This window comes from Mus caroli, unplaced genomic scaffold, assembly GCF_978045245.1.
Source record: "Mus caroli unplaced genomic scaffold, Mus_caroli_1 scaffold_11, whole genome shotgun sequence".
Lineage (NCBI taxonomy): Eukaryota > Metazoa > Chordata > Mammalia > Rodentia > Muridae > Mus > Mus caroli.
Genome location: NW_028227266.1, coordinates 37948720 through 37965115, shown reverse-complemented (window position 1 = coordinate 37965115; position 16396 = coordinate 37948720). Strand labels below are relative to the sequence as shown.

General features: G+C 40.1%; 1 protein-coding gene across 1 annotated transcript; it reads left to right on the top strand.

The window, feature by feature from the left end:
* Or8d4 (olfactory receptor family 8 subfamily D member 4) lies at nt 1–6497 on the top strand. Its single transcript, XM_021173149.1, has 2 exons — nt 1–14; nt 5558–6497. The coding sequence occupies exons 1-2, from the start codon at nt 1–3 to the stop codon at nt 6495–6497; spliced, it is 954 nt and encodes a 317-aa protein (XP_021028808.1).
* The last annotated feature ends 9899 nt before the right edge of the window (nt 6498–16396 follow it).

Genomic DNA, 16396 nt, shown 5'->3' with positions numbered 1-16396 from the left:
ATGCTATCCCCAAAGTCCCCCATACCCTCCCCCCCAACTTCCCTACCCACCCATTCCCATTTTTTGGCCCTGGCGGTCCCCTGTACTGGGGCATATAAAGTTTGCATGTCCAATGGGCCTCTCTTTCCAGTGATGGCTGACTAGGCCATCTTTTGATACATATGCAGCTAGAGTCAAGAGATCCGGGGTACTGGTTAGTTCATAATGTTGTTGCACCTGCAGGGTTGCAGATCCCTTTAGCTCCTTGGGTACTTTCTCTAGCTCCTCCATTGGGGGCCCTGTGATCCATCCACTAGCTGACTGTGAACATCCACTTCTTTGTTTGCTAGGCTCTGGCCTAGTCTCAGAAGAGACAGCTATATCATGGTCCTTTCAGCAAACGCTTGCTAGTGTATGTAATGGTGTCATCGTTTGAAGGCTAATTATGGGATGGATCCCTGGATATGGCAGTCTCTAGATGGTCCATCCTTTTGTCTCAGCTCCAAACTTTGTCTCTGTAACTCCTTCCATGGGTGATTGTTTCCAATTCTAAGAAGGGGCAAAGAGTCCACACTTTGGTCTTCGTTCTTCTCGAGTTTCATGTGTTTTGCAAATTGTATCTTATATCTCGGTATACTAAGTTTCTGGGCTAATATCCACTTATCAGTGAGTACATATCATTTGAGTTCTTTTGTGATTGTGTTACCTCACTCAGCATGATGCCCTCCAGGTCCAACCATTTGCCTAGGAATTTCATAAATTCATTCTTTTTAATAGCTGAGTAGTACTCCATTGTGTAAATGTACCACATTTTTTGTATCCATTCCTCTGTTGAGGGGCATCTGGGTTCTTTCCAGCTTCTGGCTATTATAAATAGGGCTGCTATGAACATAGTGGAGCATGTGTCCTTCTTACCAGTTGGAACATCTTCTGGATATATGCCCAGGAGAGGTATTGCGGGATCCTCCGGTAGTACTATGTCCAATTTTCTGAGGAACCACCAGACTGATTTCCAGAGTGGTTGTACAAGCTTGCAATCCCACCAACAATGGATGAGTGTTCCTCTTTCTCCACATCCTCACCAGCATCTGCTGTCACCTGAATTTTTGATCTTAGCCATTCTGACTGGTGTGAGATGGAATCTCAGGGTTGTTTTGATTTGCATTTCCCTGATGATTAAGGATGCTGAACATTTTTTCAGGTGCAGAAGCATGATTCTTAAAGTACCATAATATCTGATCTCAAATTATATCACAGAGCCATGGTATTGAACACAAAAACAGACATGTAGACCAAGGGAGTAGAATAGAGGGCCAGGAATAAATTCTCACAATTACAGACACCTAACATTGATAAAATCATCAGAAATATACCTTGGAAAGAAAGTGATTCCTCAACAAACGGTGCTGGGAAAATTAGATATATTCATGTAGAAGAATAACTGTAACTTGATGTTATTCTCTTTGTATAAAAATTAATTCAAAGTGGGCCAAGACCCTAATATAAAACTGGAAACACCAAAAGAGCCAGAGAGAAGCATTTTAAGATACATGCAGAGGCACGAACTTTCTGAAACTCTCACAATCCCAAGAACTGATGAGATCCTAATGACTGTTGAATGAAATAAAATAAAATAAAACAAAACAAAACAAAACCAACACACTTTTAGCAAAGAAAAACATCACCAGAATGGAATGACACTCTACAAAATGGAAAAACAAAAGCTTTTCCAACTAAACATTAGGCAAGGGATTTGGAACATATGAAGAAACTCAAAATGCAAACACTGGTAATCGCATACCCTCCAGTCAACAAGTGTCCTTGGAAACCAACCGTTCCAGATGATGGTTACTAAGTTTGTGCCTTTCAAATGGAAATATTCAAAGGGCAAATAAATGCTTGAAACAGTTATCAGCATCTGTAGTCACCAAGAAAACACAGGTTAAAACTGATTTTAAAGACCATTTATTTCCCTACCTTGTCTGAAGGGCCATTACTAAAAAAGCACGTAGCAAACCCCGGCAAGCCTTGGGGGAGAGAGCAGCAGTTATGTACTCCTTGCGTGAGTGTGAACTGGTGTGGTCACTGTTAATATTCCGATGGAGTTTCCTGAGGGAACAAAAGCCTGCATACAATATGATTCAGCTTGAGCATATTTCATATAGTACAAAGAGCATGTACATCACTGTTTATTGCAGCACTTCTTATAATACTTAAGAACTAGAACCAGCCCACGTGTCTATCAAGACATACATGGGTGAAGAAAAAATGGTACACATAAAACTGGGTTTTTCTCAGCTGTGAAAAAAAAAGAGTATTTGTAGGAAACTTGATAGAATGAGAGGGTTTTGTTAAACAAAATGATCCAGACTCTGAAACAAATACTGCATGTTTTCCTTCACATGTAGAATCTAGATTTGTGTGTGTGTGTGTGTGTGTTGGAAGAAGTTTTACAGGTATGTTACCTCAAAGAGTAGACAGTTAAGGAGATAATGGATGAACCCAAAGGCATGTTTCCCAAGAATATAGGTTGATTTCAGAGTATAGTTTAACACCAAAGTAACAAAAATAAGGGCCACAATGCATTTATTTCTTTTTCTCTATGTCCTAGAGATTCTCGTTTTAATGTAATAGACAATTCACAACTAATTATAAGATACATCATAAATATCCCCCAAGCCAGATTTATTTTTTCCTTGACATTTCAGAAGTTTCAAGTACTTGTACTGTTTAAGGTCACCAAAAAAAGGCTCATCCAAAGATCGTGAAGCATTCTGCCAGATATCCCAGAGATCCATGACTAGGAACCAGAGGCCAAGTCTGTGGATCCTTAGGGCATGTTGCTTTTATGCCTATTAGATCTGGAAACATGGAACCAGTTCCTTTATCCAGGAACCACTCAACCTTCCTGATGTCCTTTAGACATTCTTTTGTTTCCTGTGTCTTACTTTCTGTGTTCACATCCTCGTCTATAGCCCAAATATATCATATCCCTCCAGCTTAATCAAACTCACTCTACCTTTAATGGCATACTTTGTAATCTCCTATACTCTATAGTAATGAGGTTTTCCATTTCTGAGGTCAAACAACACCTATGAACACATAGATGCTCCCTAGGATGCTTCATTATTGAGCAGTGTATCCCAGCAGGGTATGTGTTGGGCAGCCTATGGACCCAGTGGATTGCCAGTGCTCTAGGGGAGTGTTTGGAAGCCTTGCACAGTGTGCCTAATCTATGGTGGATGCATGAGATGATGTGTAGTGCAGCTTGGGACCAGATCTTACAAATACACAGGCTGCTGTACCCCAGGAGAAAAGAAACCCCAGGGATGACTTGTCTTTATATTTCTAATTTAAAACATGCTTGAACTAAGAACTCTCAGCACCTTATTATCTGTTGTTTAGAGAGCTAAGGAAGAAGGTATAGTTAACCCATATTTGCTTCTTAGAGGAGTAGGGAAAGAGAAGAGACTCTTACCTAAAGCTACCAGGAGGAAGAAGAAGGTGAGTTTCAGAATTCTGATGCTCATATCATATGACTATTAAAACATGGCCTACAATCTACTCACAATCGCCCCCATGAGCTCCAGAGTCTTAGTATATTTGTGCCCAACCGAGTCAGTGGCAGGAGTGGAGAGAAGAGAGAAGAGAGAAAATGCCATTAGCTGAGCTTCAAAACATACTTTTCAAAATTTACGATATTAGAATCTGTTCATAATTTTGTTCTTATTTATACAACAATGCTTGGCAGTATTTCTAAATTTTGTACATAAAAACTTCACAAAGACAACATTTTGCATCAGTGACTTCCTTATAAGTCTTAGAGACATGGAAAAAAAACTATTTTTAGTTTTCTCTTGTTATCCTCTGTATTCATAATGAGACCTGAGATTTAGAAAAGTATGTATTTACAATAGAGTGGCCTTTATCTATAAGTGGCTACTGAGCACTTTAATTTTGGTTACTTTTATTCACTATGCCCCATAAGTGTGAAATACACTATTTATTCAAAGATTTGTCCTAGCAGGTTTCCAAGTGATGCTGATCTTGATGGCCAAAGGACCATTTTGAGTAGAAAGGACATAAATGTGGAATTTCCACTGGAATTAGGACAAATAAAAAAGAGAACTACCTGGCTTGAACAGAAGACAGAAATATGTAGGACTCTAGAACAAAAGAAGAAATAGGGAGTATGAGAGACATTTCACTTTGATAGAAAGACTAGAAAGATCAGGGGCATGTGGGGGAGGGTTAGATATGTATTGGGAATTGTTAGTGTGTTTATGACACTTAGGACAGATTAAAAATGGGTATGAAAACATCCGTGAGATTAAAGGTGAAATAAAACCCAAGAATATGAATCTTGTTGAATGTCCCTTTTATTTGTCTGTCTGGACAGTCAGCAATAGTACTCTGCGTATATGTAGCCTAACTGGTAAGGAATAATGGGAAAGGAACAGGCCAAGGGCAATTGAGTACCCCCATTTGCTCATGATACAAAAGAGGAATGCTTCATAGAATTGAACCTCACTAAGAGAACACCTGTTGAATGTCATTAAGTTTCCTTTCTTCTGAAAGATAAAGGGTTCTGGGAAACAAGAATTTCTTCCATCTTTGGAAGTTCAGGTAGCCAAATAAAGTGTCCTTAATATTAATATTAGTAACTGATTGGAAACCAGAAAAGAACAGCTTCTTGAAGAGCCATGGAACCACACAGGTTGGGAAAATGATAGATACAAGCCCAGAACTCACATGTACTGAGAGTTCACACAGAGCTGTGGTCAGCACAAAAACTAAAGAAAAAGTAGTCAGATCTCAGAGACAGGCCTTGCTTGACCTGGGGGGCTAGCCACTCCAGAATGGCACCATTTTATGTCTTCATGAGAGGACAGGAATAGACAAGAAATCCTGTTTGGAAGCCTCCAGGCAGAGATACAGATATTTGGGGTGCTGATGTTCCAATAGTGGAAATGAGGAAAAAGTCTTAGCCCAGACAGTAGTTGAGATAAAAAAAAGCTGAAATAGCTTTGTGTAGTCAAAAATCTCCCATCACTCATTAAGTATGAGAAGAATAAACTTCCTATCAGGGAAACCATTTAAAGTCACATTTAAAGTACTGAAAACCACATGCAGGAGAACTTGTTTCCCATGTATGTATGTATGTATGTATGTATGTATGTATGTATGCATGTATCTACTTACCTATCTATCTAATCGATCTATCACGTCCAATGGGCCTATTACTAAATACATTTGGAAATATTTTATGCTATATAGTCCTCAGGAGAATGCCTTCAATTTCCCTAGAATCACCCCTGTCCCAAAATCTGGGGTGGAATGTTTTGTCCTTTACCAGGAGGAAGCATAAGAGGAGATGGTGAATTGTATTGGTGGTTCCTAAAAGTTGGTGGTAGGAGGGTGGGTACCAACTTTCCAAAGTGCATACCTACCCTTTGAATTTTATGACACAAGACTTTGTTTTTACAGCTAGAAACACCTGGGCTCTGGAAGACCAGAGAGCAACTGGGATTCTCAACCATTTGGAAAATTTTTTCTCCTCTTTACACATTTCTCAGAGAAGAATGAGCATAAGGAATCACTCCACAGTGACTGAGTTCCTCCTGTTGGGATTAACTGAGGAGCCAGCGCTCCAGCTGCCCCTTTTCTGCCTCTTCTTGGGGATTTACATAGTCACAATGGTGGGAAATCTTGGCATGATTGCAGTCATCAAGCTGAACTCTCAACTTCATACCCCCATGTATTATTTCCTCAGTAGTTTGTCTTTTTTAGATTTCTGCTACTCTTCTGTTGTTACCCCCAAAATGCTGGTGGGGTTTTTAAGCAGGGATAAAGCTATCTCATATTCTGATTGTATGGCTCAGCTGTTCTTTTTCTGTATTTTTGTCATCTCTGAATGCTACATGTTGGCAGCCATGGCCTATGATCGCTATGTGGCCATCTGCAGTCCACTGCTCTATGCTGTCATCATGTCGCCTCGGGTCTGTTCTCTGCTGGTGGCTGCTGTCTTTTCAGTGGGCTTTACTGATGCTGTGATTCATGGGGGATGTATATTAAGGTTATCTTTCTGCAAATCCAACATCATTAAACACTATTTCTGTGACATTGTTCCACTTATTCAACTCTCCTGCTCCAGCACTTACATTGACGAACTTTTGATCTTTGTCATTGGTGGATTTAACATGATAGCCACCAGCCTGACAATAGTCATTTCATATGGGTTCATTCTGTCCAGCATCCTCCGCATCCACTCGAAAGAAGGCAGGTCCAAAGCCTTCAGCACCTGCAGTTCCCACCTGACAGCTGTTCTTATATTTTATGGCTCTCTCATGTCCATGTATCTGAAACCTGCTTCTAATGGTTCCATCATCCACGAAAAAGTGACCTCAGTGTTTTACACCACAGTGATTCCCATGTTAAATCCGCTGATCTACAGTCTGAGGAACAAGGAGGTAAAACATGCACTGGTGAAGCTTGTAAGAAGAAAAATATCTTCATAATAAATATGCTTTTTTACTAAGATGTATTTATGTATTGCTAATCGTGTTTATATGCATGCATTTATATACTTTGACTCCTTCAAAGCAATCTGAGCTGGGTTATTTATTTAACTATATTACACATATTCAGATGACAGAATTAAACAAACCTAAAGTGATATGTGATAAAGTAAATATGAGAGCAAGCAGTAACATATTTTAGATGTGAAGTTTTATATCACTACCAGAATTAAACAATTTATTTTTTATTCTTGTTTTTCTAAATCTCGTTTCAAGAGAAAACTAAGTAAACAAAACAACAACAACAACAACAAACCACAGTGTCCTACGCAATAATTTAAAGAAAACAAAACCAAACAAAAATGTGTCCGGTGACAGAACTCACTGTAAAAATTTATAGCAAATGTGCAGGAAGTTTGGGTGTGTGTTTACTGTAAGGTGCTCACTATATTAGTGGATTAGATGATTAAGCAAAGGATCAAGTAATCTGACCTCAATGAGACTAGTTGGCATCTGGCTATTTAAGCAGAAGCCATAGCATATCCAAATACAGTATCAAAATATTCTGTCTTTCTTGTTGATCTTACCAGTGTGTGCATAGTACTTCACTTACTACCGTCTGCTTGGGTTCTGTAAAATGAGTTCGTTTTCCCTCTATGCTTTAAATTGGGTTACCTTTAATTTGTAGCTAGTAGTATGTTTTGGACAAAACATTATATTAAACGATTTCAAATATGTATTTGTGAATGTGAAAGGCAAAAATGTGGCTCACTGAATGGAACCAGGGCTCATTTGAGTTAAAATGAGGCTGATCCAGAGTAAATGTACTGAAATACCACTCCACATGTCTGGGGAAGAGACCACAAACACAAACACAAACACAAAACAACCAAACAAAACCCTCAAAGTGCCCCTGCAAAGCAGTCATTCCAATTGTGGTGTCTCTGGGTGGCTGTGAAGGACAGCAGCAGATTCTGTCTGGAGGTCACTCTCTGATGTGATGCCTTCCAGGTAAGCATTGTGATAAGCTAAGCGAGACACTCTCTGGGTTATTTATTACTTTAACAGCGTCAGTATGTCTGCAAAGAGCGGATTTTAAAGGTTAAAATTAACCCGATCATGAGAGTTTGAAACCCAGCAGCACAAGATAGCGGTCTGAAACCCATACCTGTCAGGCCCCTTTGGGGTTTGTAGACCCCCCCTTCCCCCTTTCATGTCTTTAAATTCATGACCAGCCAAGAGACAGAGAGAGAAAGAAAATGTGGATTTAGTGGATGGGCAGTGAGGAGGATCCGGGAGGCAGGGAAACCACGATTAGAGTGTATTGGATGAGGAAATGTCTATTTGAAATTTAAAAAAATTTAGGGTTACAATGGTAGGGTTAAGAATAATGAGGAAAGTAACTGATAGGGCTTGCTGAGTGTGAGATGGTTAGACTGTCCAGATCAGAGGAAAGAGAGAACACTGGAAGACAGAAAAGCTAGTGTTGGCAGGTTTTCAGGCAGCTAACAAGCAGACTTCCAGGCTCAGAATAGTATTGTCACCCAAGAAACACATGGGATACACTGTTGCCTTTTATACGTTTTAATATACAAACCTATATTAGACTACATGGCAAGAATGCTCTCCATCTAAAAAAAGTCTCCTGCTGTCCCAGAGAGTGGACACAACAGACCACTGCATAGGCAAACAGTTAAATATGGTCGAACCACGGAAACTAACAGCTGCATCTTGGTAGCTCACTGGGTCTGCTGATAGACAAAATGTCCCTGTGTGGTTAAATATTCTCAAAGCTGCAGTTATGTTGTTTCAGAAGCTACAGCACTAGAACCTTCTGAAACACATCTGCAGTAATGAAGGGTTTCCAACCTCAAGAAAGTCTGACATATTGTTTTTGACACAGTTCCCCTTTTGGGGAAAATACTATGAAACTATCATCTGGTCCACCATGAGTTGTGATAGGAAATGTGTCATTTGGCCTCCCCAATGCTCTACCCTCCTCATATTCATTAGATTCTTCTTCTTCTTCTTCTTCTTCTTCTTCTTCTTCTTCCTCTTCTTCTTCTTCTTCTTCTTCTTCTTCTTCTTCTTCTTCTTCTTCTTCTTCTTCTTCTTCTTCTTCCTCTTCTTCTTCCTCTTCTTCTTTTTCCTCCTCCTCCTCCTCCTCTTCCTCTTCCTCTTCCTCTTCCTCTTCCTCTTCTTCTTCTTCTTCTTCTTCTTCTTCTTCTTCTTCTTCTTCTTCTTCTTCTTCTTCTTCTTCTTCTTCTTCTTCTTCCTCCTCCTCCTCCTCCTCCTCCTCCTCCCCCTCCTCCTTTTTGGAGGGGTATCATTTTATTTTATTTTTTATTAGATATTTTCTTTATTTACATTTCAAATATTATCCCCTTTTCTGGTTTCCCCTCTGAAACCCCCATCTCCCCTCCTCCCCCTGCTCACCAACCCACTCACTCCTGCTTCCTGGCCCTGGCATTCCCCTACACTGGCGCATAGAACCTTCACAGGACCAAGGGCCTCTCCTCCCATTGATTACCAACAAGGCCATCCTCTGCTACATATGCAGCTGTCCCACCATGTGTACTCTTTGGTTGGTCGTTTAGTCCCAGGGAGCTCTGGGGGTACTGATTGGTTCATATTGTTGTTCCTATGGGGCTGCAACATCTTCACCTCCTTGGGTCATTTCTCTAGCTCTTTCACTTGGGACTCTGTGTTCAGTCCAATAGATGATGGTGAGCATCCACTTCTGTATAAGTCAGGCACTGGTGAGGCCTCTCTGGAGACAGCTATAACAGGTTTCTGTCTGCAAGCACTTCTTGGCATCCACAAAAGTGTCTGGGTTTGGTGATTGTATATGGGATGGATCCCCAGGTGGGGCAGTCATTCCTGGATGGTCATTCCTTCAGTCTCTGCTCCACACTTTGTCTCTGTAACTCCTTCCATGGGTATTTTGTCCCCCCTTCTCAGAAGGATTGAAGTATCCACACTTTCCTCTTCCTTCTTCTTGAATTTCATGTGGTTTGTGAATTGTTATTAATAGATAACTGGAGAAGAAGAAGAAGAAGAAGAAGAAGAAGAAGAAGAAGAAGAAGAAGAAGAAGAAGAAGAAGAAGAAGAAGAAGAAGAAGAAAGAAGACAAAGAAGACTGGTCATCTATGTCTTCTTCTCTAGGATCATAGTATAAAGTTTAAGCTAGCCTTGAACTTGCAATGCTCCAGCCCGACCTACTAAGTGCTGGAATTACTTGTGTGCACTAACATGCTTGGGCTTTAAAATAAATTGAGCACACATTAAAGTAAGACAGAAAAGTCTGAATATGTGCCAGCATGATGTTACCAATTCACAAAGAATTCAGGATGCCATTACATGTAAGGAGCAGCATATTATGTCTCCTGTGTGTGAGCAAGTTAATAGAAAAGAGACAGAAGCAGCAGAGATGACAGAATAGAGGGAAAAGCTTTGACATAGTTATTTTAAAAATCATATAAGGTTTAAAAATAAGTTAGTAGAAAATAAAACACATTACAAATATTGAAAAAGGAGCAATGTCAGCTAAACCAGTATAGAGAGACCCAGCCCTCTATATGAACATTAAAAAGTTACCCTAACTCTCAGAATCAATCTTTTTAGAATTTAATCTGTGGAGAGCCGTGCAGCGAGCAATCGCCATTATAAGATGGTGCTGGCCTCCGCTGTGCCTAACTAGTAAACAAGCCTTGTACGCAGGTGCGAGAGTGAACTCACGCCTAGTCACTGCCCATCTTGGGGCGGAGTAATGGGTTGATGGGCGAGCAACGAATCAGGAGCTGACACGCCACATCAGGTGCTGAAACGCCATGACTGAGGGCTATATAAGCAACGCCATTTTCCGGGGTCGGGGTCTTCCCTCCTGAAGAAGCAATAAAGCTTTTTGCTGCAGAAGAATCTGGTTGTCCGAGTGTGTTCTTGCCAGCGAGAACGATAGCTCGGGACATTGATCTGTAGTGGTCAAGTAAATGATAGACCAAAAAAGGGGCAGCTGTGGATGTAGCTAGGAATTGAGAACTTGCCTCACATACACTAAGCTCTAGGTTTATTTAACAATACTCCTGGGGCTTCCTGGTTGATGCAGGGACTTCATTATTGGTCCCAATGTGGGGTCCTACTCTTCAGACATGGATGGAAGAATCTTATTCATTCAAATGTTAATTTAAAAGAATTGTGCTTGTTTGATCTAACCTCTGCTGGAGACCTGAAATCAGATAACAGGACGGGCAATATTTTCTTCCTCTCTGCCAAGAGTAATAAAAATGTCACAATCCATGGTACAATAAAATTTGAGATTTTTATGTATGTGAAGTTTTTTTGCCTGGCCCAGGCAGGTTATCCTCTAACCTTAGACCTCCAGAGGTATGCTTTACCTAGAGTGCTAAACTGACACACATATGCACATAAATCACATGTGTGCACACATACATGTGCACACACAGCTACACATATACACCTGCACACAAAACTTACACAGACACACATAAACACACACACACACACACACACACACACACACACACACACACACACACACACAACCTGTGGCAAATACCAGGACATTAAAAGCCCAGTACTTAAATCTGAAGAGAAAATCTCATGGGGAATTAAAATAACTAACATGTTTATACCAGAACTTTATTAATTTTATGTGTGTAAATATTTTACGTGCATGTATGTTGGTGCATCTTGTGTGTGCTTGGTTCTTGTGGCAATCAGAAAAAGGCATACTTGGAACTGGAATCATGCATGGTTGTGAGCCACTGTGTGGGTGCTGGGACCAAACACATGTTCTCTGCAAGAACATCAAGTATGCTTAGCCACTGAGCCATCTCTTACCCTATGTCAAAGACCCCATTCTGTTATGGGAGGGAAACACATCCCCAAGGCAAGGCACATGTGGATAAAATACAAAAGAAGACTAAATTTTCATCTCTGGCTGATCTCTAGGATCAGTGTCAGAAGGAAGTGTGGCTGAGGGAAAGTGGCAGTGCCTATCTCAGAGCTAATCTGCAAAAAACAGATTTCTGCTGTATTAGAAACACATTTTCTTTCTTCTCAACCACCCTTCAACTCTTTCTTCTCCTCCTCTTCCACCACCACCGCCAGCACCATCACCTCCTCTTCCTCCTCCTCCTCCCCCTCTTTCTCTTCCTCTCTATTTCTCTCTCTCCCTTTTCACTTCTTCCCATAACAGTACTTAATTTAATTAACTAAACACACAAAGAAGCAGTAATTATGGGGATGAGAGGCATTCCTAAAACTACAAAACCTACTCAAATAGAGTGGAGGAATTGCAGAAGGCCTCTCATATTAGTAATCACTATAAATGTGAGTGACCTAAATTGCTGTCTTAGTCAGGGTTTATATCCCTGCACAAACATCATGACCAAGAAACAAGTTGGGGAGGAAAGGGTTTATTTGGCTTACACTTCCATACTGCTGTTCATCACCAAGGAAGTCAGGACTGAAAGTCAAGCAGGTCAGGAAGCAGGAGCTGATGCAGAGGCCAAGGAGGGATGTTCCTTACTGGCTTGCTTGCTCTAGCATGCTCAGCTTGCTCTCTTATAGAACTCAAGACTACCAGCCCAGAGATGGCCCCACCCACAAGGGGCCTTTCCCCCTTGATCACTAATTGAGAAAATGCCTTACAGTTGGATCTCATGGAGGCATTTCCTCAACTGAAGCTCCTTTCTCTGTGATAACTCCAGCCTGTGTCAAGTTGACACAAAACTAGCCAGTACAATTGCCAAATGAAAAAACAGTGTTAGTATAGTGGATGAAGACCATCGTCCAGCTTTATGATTTCAAAGAAGTTGATTTTACTAATAGGATGAAAGACTAGAAAAGTAACTGATCAAAAATAGCAACCAAAAGATAGCAGGAGTGGCTACAGTTGTATGAGACAATATTGACCTTGAATCTAAACTGTTTCAGGAGATACAGATGTTGACCAGAGGGTCAATTTGTTGAGCACCTATAACAACTACAGACAGACACATACCAGACAACAGAGTCCCAGAACGTATAAAGTAAGAGAGGCATAGTCTTGTAAATGTAGCTGGAGACTGTAAGCCACAATTTAAATAATGGATACAAATGGTAGATAATATGTCATGTATAAATAGCATCCAATTACAGCCAAAATATATTTTTCTCAAATATATATAGACTGTTCTTCAGGATAGATCACATGCTAAGTCACAAGCAAATCGTAATAAAACTAATTCAAATTAATATTAGCTGTACTTTTCAAGTGCAATGGAATAAACTAATAGTGAATAACAAAAAATTGAAAATAAAAAACAGAAAATGAACAAATATGTGGAAGTTAAACAGCATATTTCTAAGAATCAGCTGTATCAGGGAAATGAGTTCATATCTTAGGATAAAGAGAAAAACCAAAATTAGGGGACATTGGTGTTTATAGAATAAGGCAAAAGCTTAAATTTATATCACTCTTTAGGAAAGAGGAAAGTTACCTAGCATTTTATCCAAGAAATCAAAGGCATACCAGAAGAGAAGAAACACAAAGACTTCAGTGGAAGCATGTGACCCAGGTAATAGGAAAGCAAACAACCTCCAGCCACAGTCTGCTGAGGAGAAAAGCCCAGGAAACTATAAGAAAACTTAGCTAAAATGGCTGAGAAAAAAATAGAAAATATAATATAAAAATAAGGAGGGAGGAGCAAGACATTGCACATGACAAGGAAGGGGAAGGAAGGCTTTTAGTGCGGCATGGGGCATAAGAGATGGAAGGGTACCCATGAATGCAAAGGGCAGGAGAGAACAAAATTATTGTTTGTAATGTCCAATAGTGAAACTTAGCTTTTGGACACAAAATTGCAAAAATGAGTAAAATTTAAAGATTATGCACTTGTTTCTCTTGACAAATTGTCATTCAGTTAAAAAAATCTATGTGAGGAAGCACAAGATGAAGTGTAAGTGATCCAGAAAATTAGTAATACTACCAATGCATAGTCGCTATGATATCGAGACAATATGAGTAAAATAGAATAATTACTGAGGAAATGTATATCTACTTCTGTAGTCTTGACAGCCCATTGAGACATTATGAAAGGCCAAAGTGGAAAAACCAATTTCTCTAGTTGAGAGAGACTCAGAATCAGTTCCATATGTATATGATTGTGGAGCTGTTGATTCAATGAAAAATGTAGGCAGGTCTATAAATTGCTGTGTCTACACTGAACAGGCACAAATTCTTTTCTTGCCATTATTTCTTAAACTCATTAGAATAGCAACTACTTAATACATGGTCGACTTTGATTTAACTGATTATGGTAAAAGCCATCCAGAGATGTCTGACAGTATTCAGGAGGATATGCATAGGATATATTAAAATAGTACATTATTTATATAAAGGCTGGAACATCCAATGCTTTTTGTATCTAATGGGTTCTGAAACCAAAGCCTGTACATACAAAGAGACTACACTAACATACTAAAAATCCTAAACAATAGCTTTTAAAGATCCAGTTCAAGGGGCTAGAAAGATGGTTCACTGGTTAAGAGTACTGACTGTTTTCCACAGCACCCAGGTTCAGTTCCCAAAATGCACACGATAGCTCAGCTCCATTGTAACTCTAGTTCCAGGGCATCTGATGCCTATTTCTGGCCTCCATGGTCACCAGGCATACACATGGTGCACAGAGATACATGCAGGTAAAACTCTCATACCTATAAATAATAAAAACTGTAACACAATCCAGAAAACTTAGGATCTATTTATTTAAATAATATATCAAAATTCACTTCATTGAGATTGAGTGCAGTACAAAATAGTGATAATTTCAGAATTTCCAGTATCTAATTTGAAATAAACCAGTGACTAAAAAATCCATATTTTAGTAATCTATTAATACAATCATCTTACCACAGCAGAGAAAAGAGTTGTATCTTATAATATAATGAGAAGCACAAGACAAATGTACACTGCTCTCGTCATTGCTATATAATGTTTATTTTTGGGTTAAAATTTAATTTCAAACAAGTAAAACACACTTAGGTGTATTGTTTTTAAAGAAAATAATGCTAGATCATATTGGTAATAGGATTTATAGAACTTTTAATGCAATCAAATTAATATTAACGAGACAATAAAACAAACTCAAAGTGCTAAGAGAAAAGAAAGTTTGGAAATTTAGTTTTTTTAATTAAAAATATTTAATTCTTTTTGTAAAAACATTTCGCTCTTCCAGAAACCAAACAAGACAAAACAAAATGAAGCAAACAACAACAAAACCCCTTCTCAGTTCTTGTTAGATAACTGGGAAATAAAAATCTAAAAGACAAAGTTGGGCAGACCTGGAAATTCTTTCCCACTGTGTAGCTTTCCTAGTCCTGGGAGGAGCTATGCCAGCTGCTGGGGGAGAAAGGTATCAAAAATATTATCCAGTGCTGAATCCTCAATGCTACAAATCTGATTCTTTAGGCAGGATGTATCTACTTGTGTAATAGTGGCATAGCTGTTTGGCGATAATCAACAGCTTTCTTTCTTTTTTTTAATTTTTATTAGATATTTTCTTCATTTACATTTCAAACGCTATCCCTTTTCCTAGTTTCCTTTCTGAAAGTCCCCTATACCCTCCCCCTTCACTCCAACCTACCCACTCCTGCTTCCTGGCCCTGGCATTCCCCTGTACTGGGGCATATAATCTTCGCAAGACCAAGGGACTGTCCTCCCATTGATGGCCTACTAGGCCATCCTCTGCTATATATGCAATTAGAGACACAAGCTCTGGGGTTACTGGTTAGTTCATATTGTTGTTCCTCCTATAGGGTTGAAGACCCCTTTAGTTCCTTGGGTACTTTCTCTAGTTCCCTCATTGGGGGAACCTCTGTTCCATCCAATAGATGACTGTGAGCATCCACTTCTGTATTTGCCAGTCACTGGCATAGCCTCACAAGAGAGAGCTATATCAGGGTCCTGTCAGCAAAATCTTTCTGACATATGCAATAGTGTCTGGGTTTGGTGGTTGTATATGGAATGGATCCCTGGGTGGGGCAGTCTCTGGATGGTCCTTCCTTACGTCTCAGCTCCGAGATTTGTCTCTGTAACTCCTTCCATGGGTATTTTGTTCCCCTAGTCGGCCATTAATGGGAGGAGGGGCCCTTGGTCTTGCGAAGATCATATGCCCCAGTACAGGGGAATGCCAGGGCCAGGAAGCGGGAGTGGGTGGGTTGGGGAGCAGGGCGCGGGGAGGGTATAGGGGGCTTCGGGAATAGCATTTGAAATATAAGTGAAGAAAATATCTAATAAAAAAAATACCGATGGAAGGAGTTACAGAGACAAAGTTCGGAGCTGAGATGGAAGGAAGGACCATTCAGAGACTGCCCCACCCTGGGATCCATCCCATAAACAACCACCGAAACCAGACACTATTCCATATGTCAGAAAGGTTTTGCTGACAGGACCCTGATATAATCAACAACTTTCTTATTGGATTTGTAGTTTGCTTCCTAAAGGGGAACTCTTTCTCGCTTTGGTAAACTTGGCAAAAAGCCTGAATAGCTCAGGAGAGCATAGGTCCCAAGCGGGCAACCTTCCACTGTTGTTTTGCAACATGGACACGCTGCTGTCAAACTGCCTTCTAAATCTTTATGCTTATACTAGTGGCTTAGTCTTGGCCCCAATCTTGGTTAGAGAAAGTTGTTTTTGCAGTAGACAGCAGGTAATGGACAGACCCACAACTGACCAAAGTGCTGAGAGTGAGCGACTGCGGAATGCTCATCACTAACTGGGACATCTGTTCTCCTCCGCTAAGGCTTAGGAAACATGATGGCAAGGTTCGCAGGAAGAATGTGAGAGCCCGATGATGGGGAAGAGTGCCACAACCACGCCCACTTGGAACCCGTGG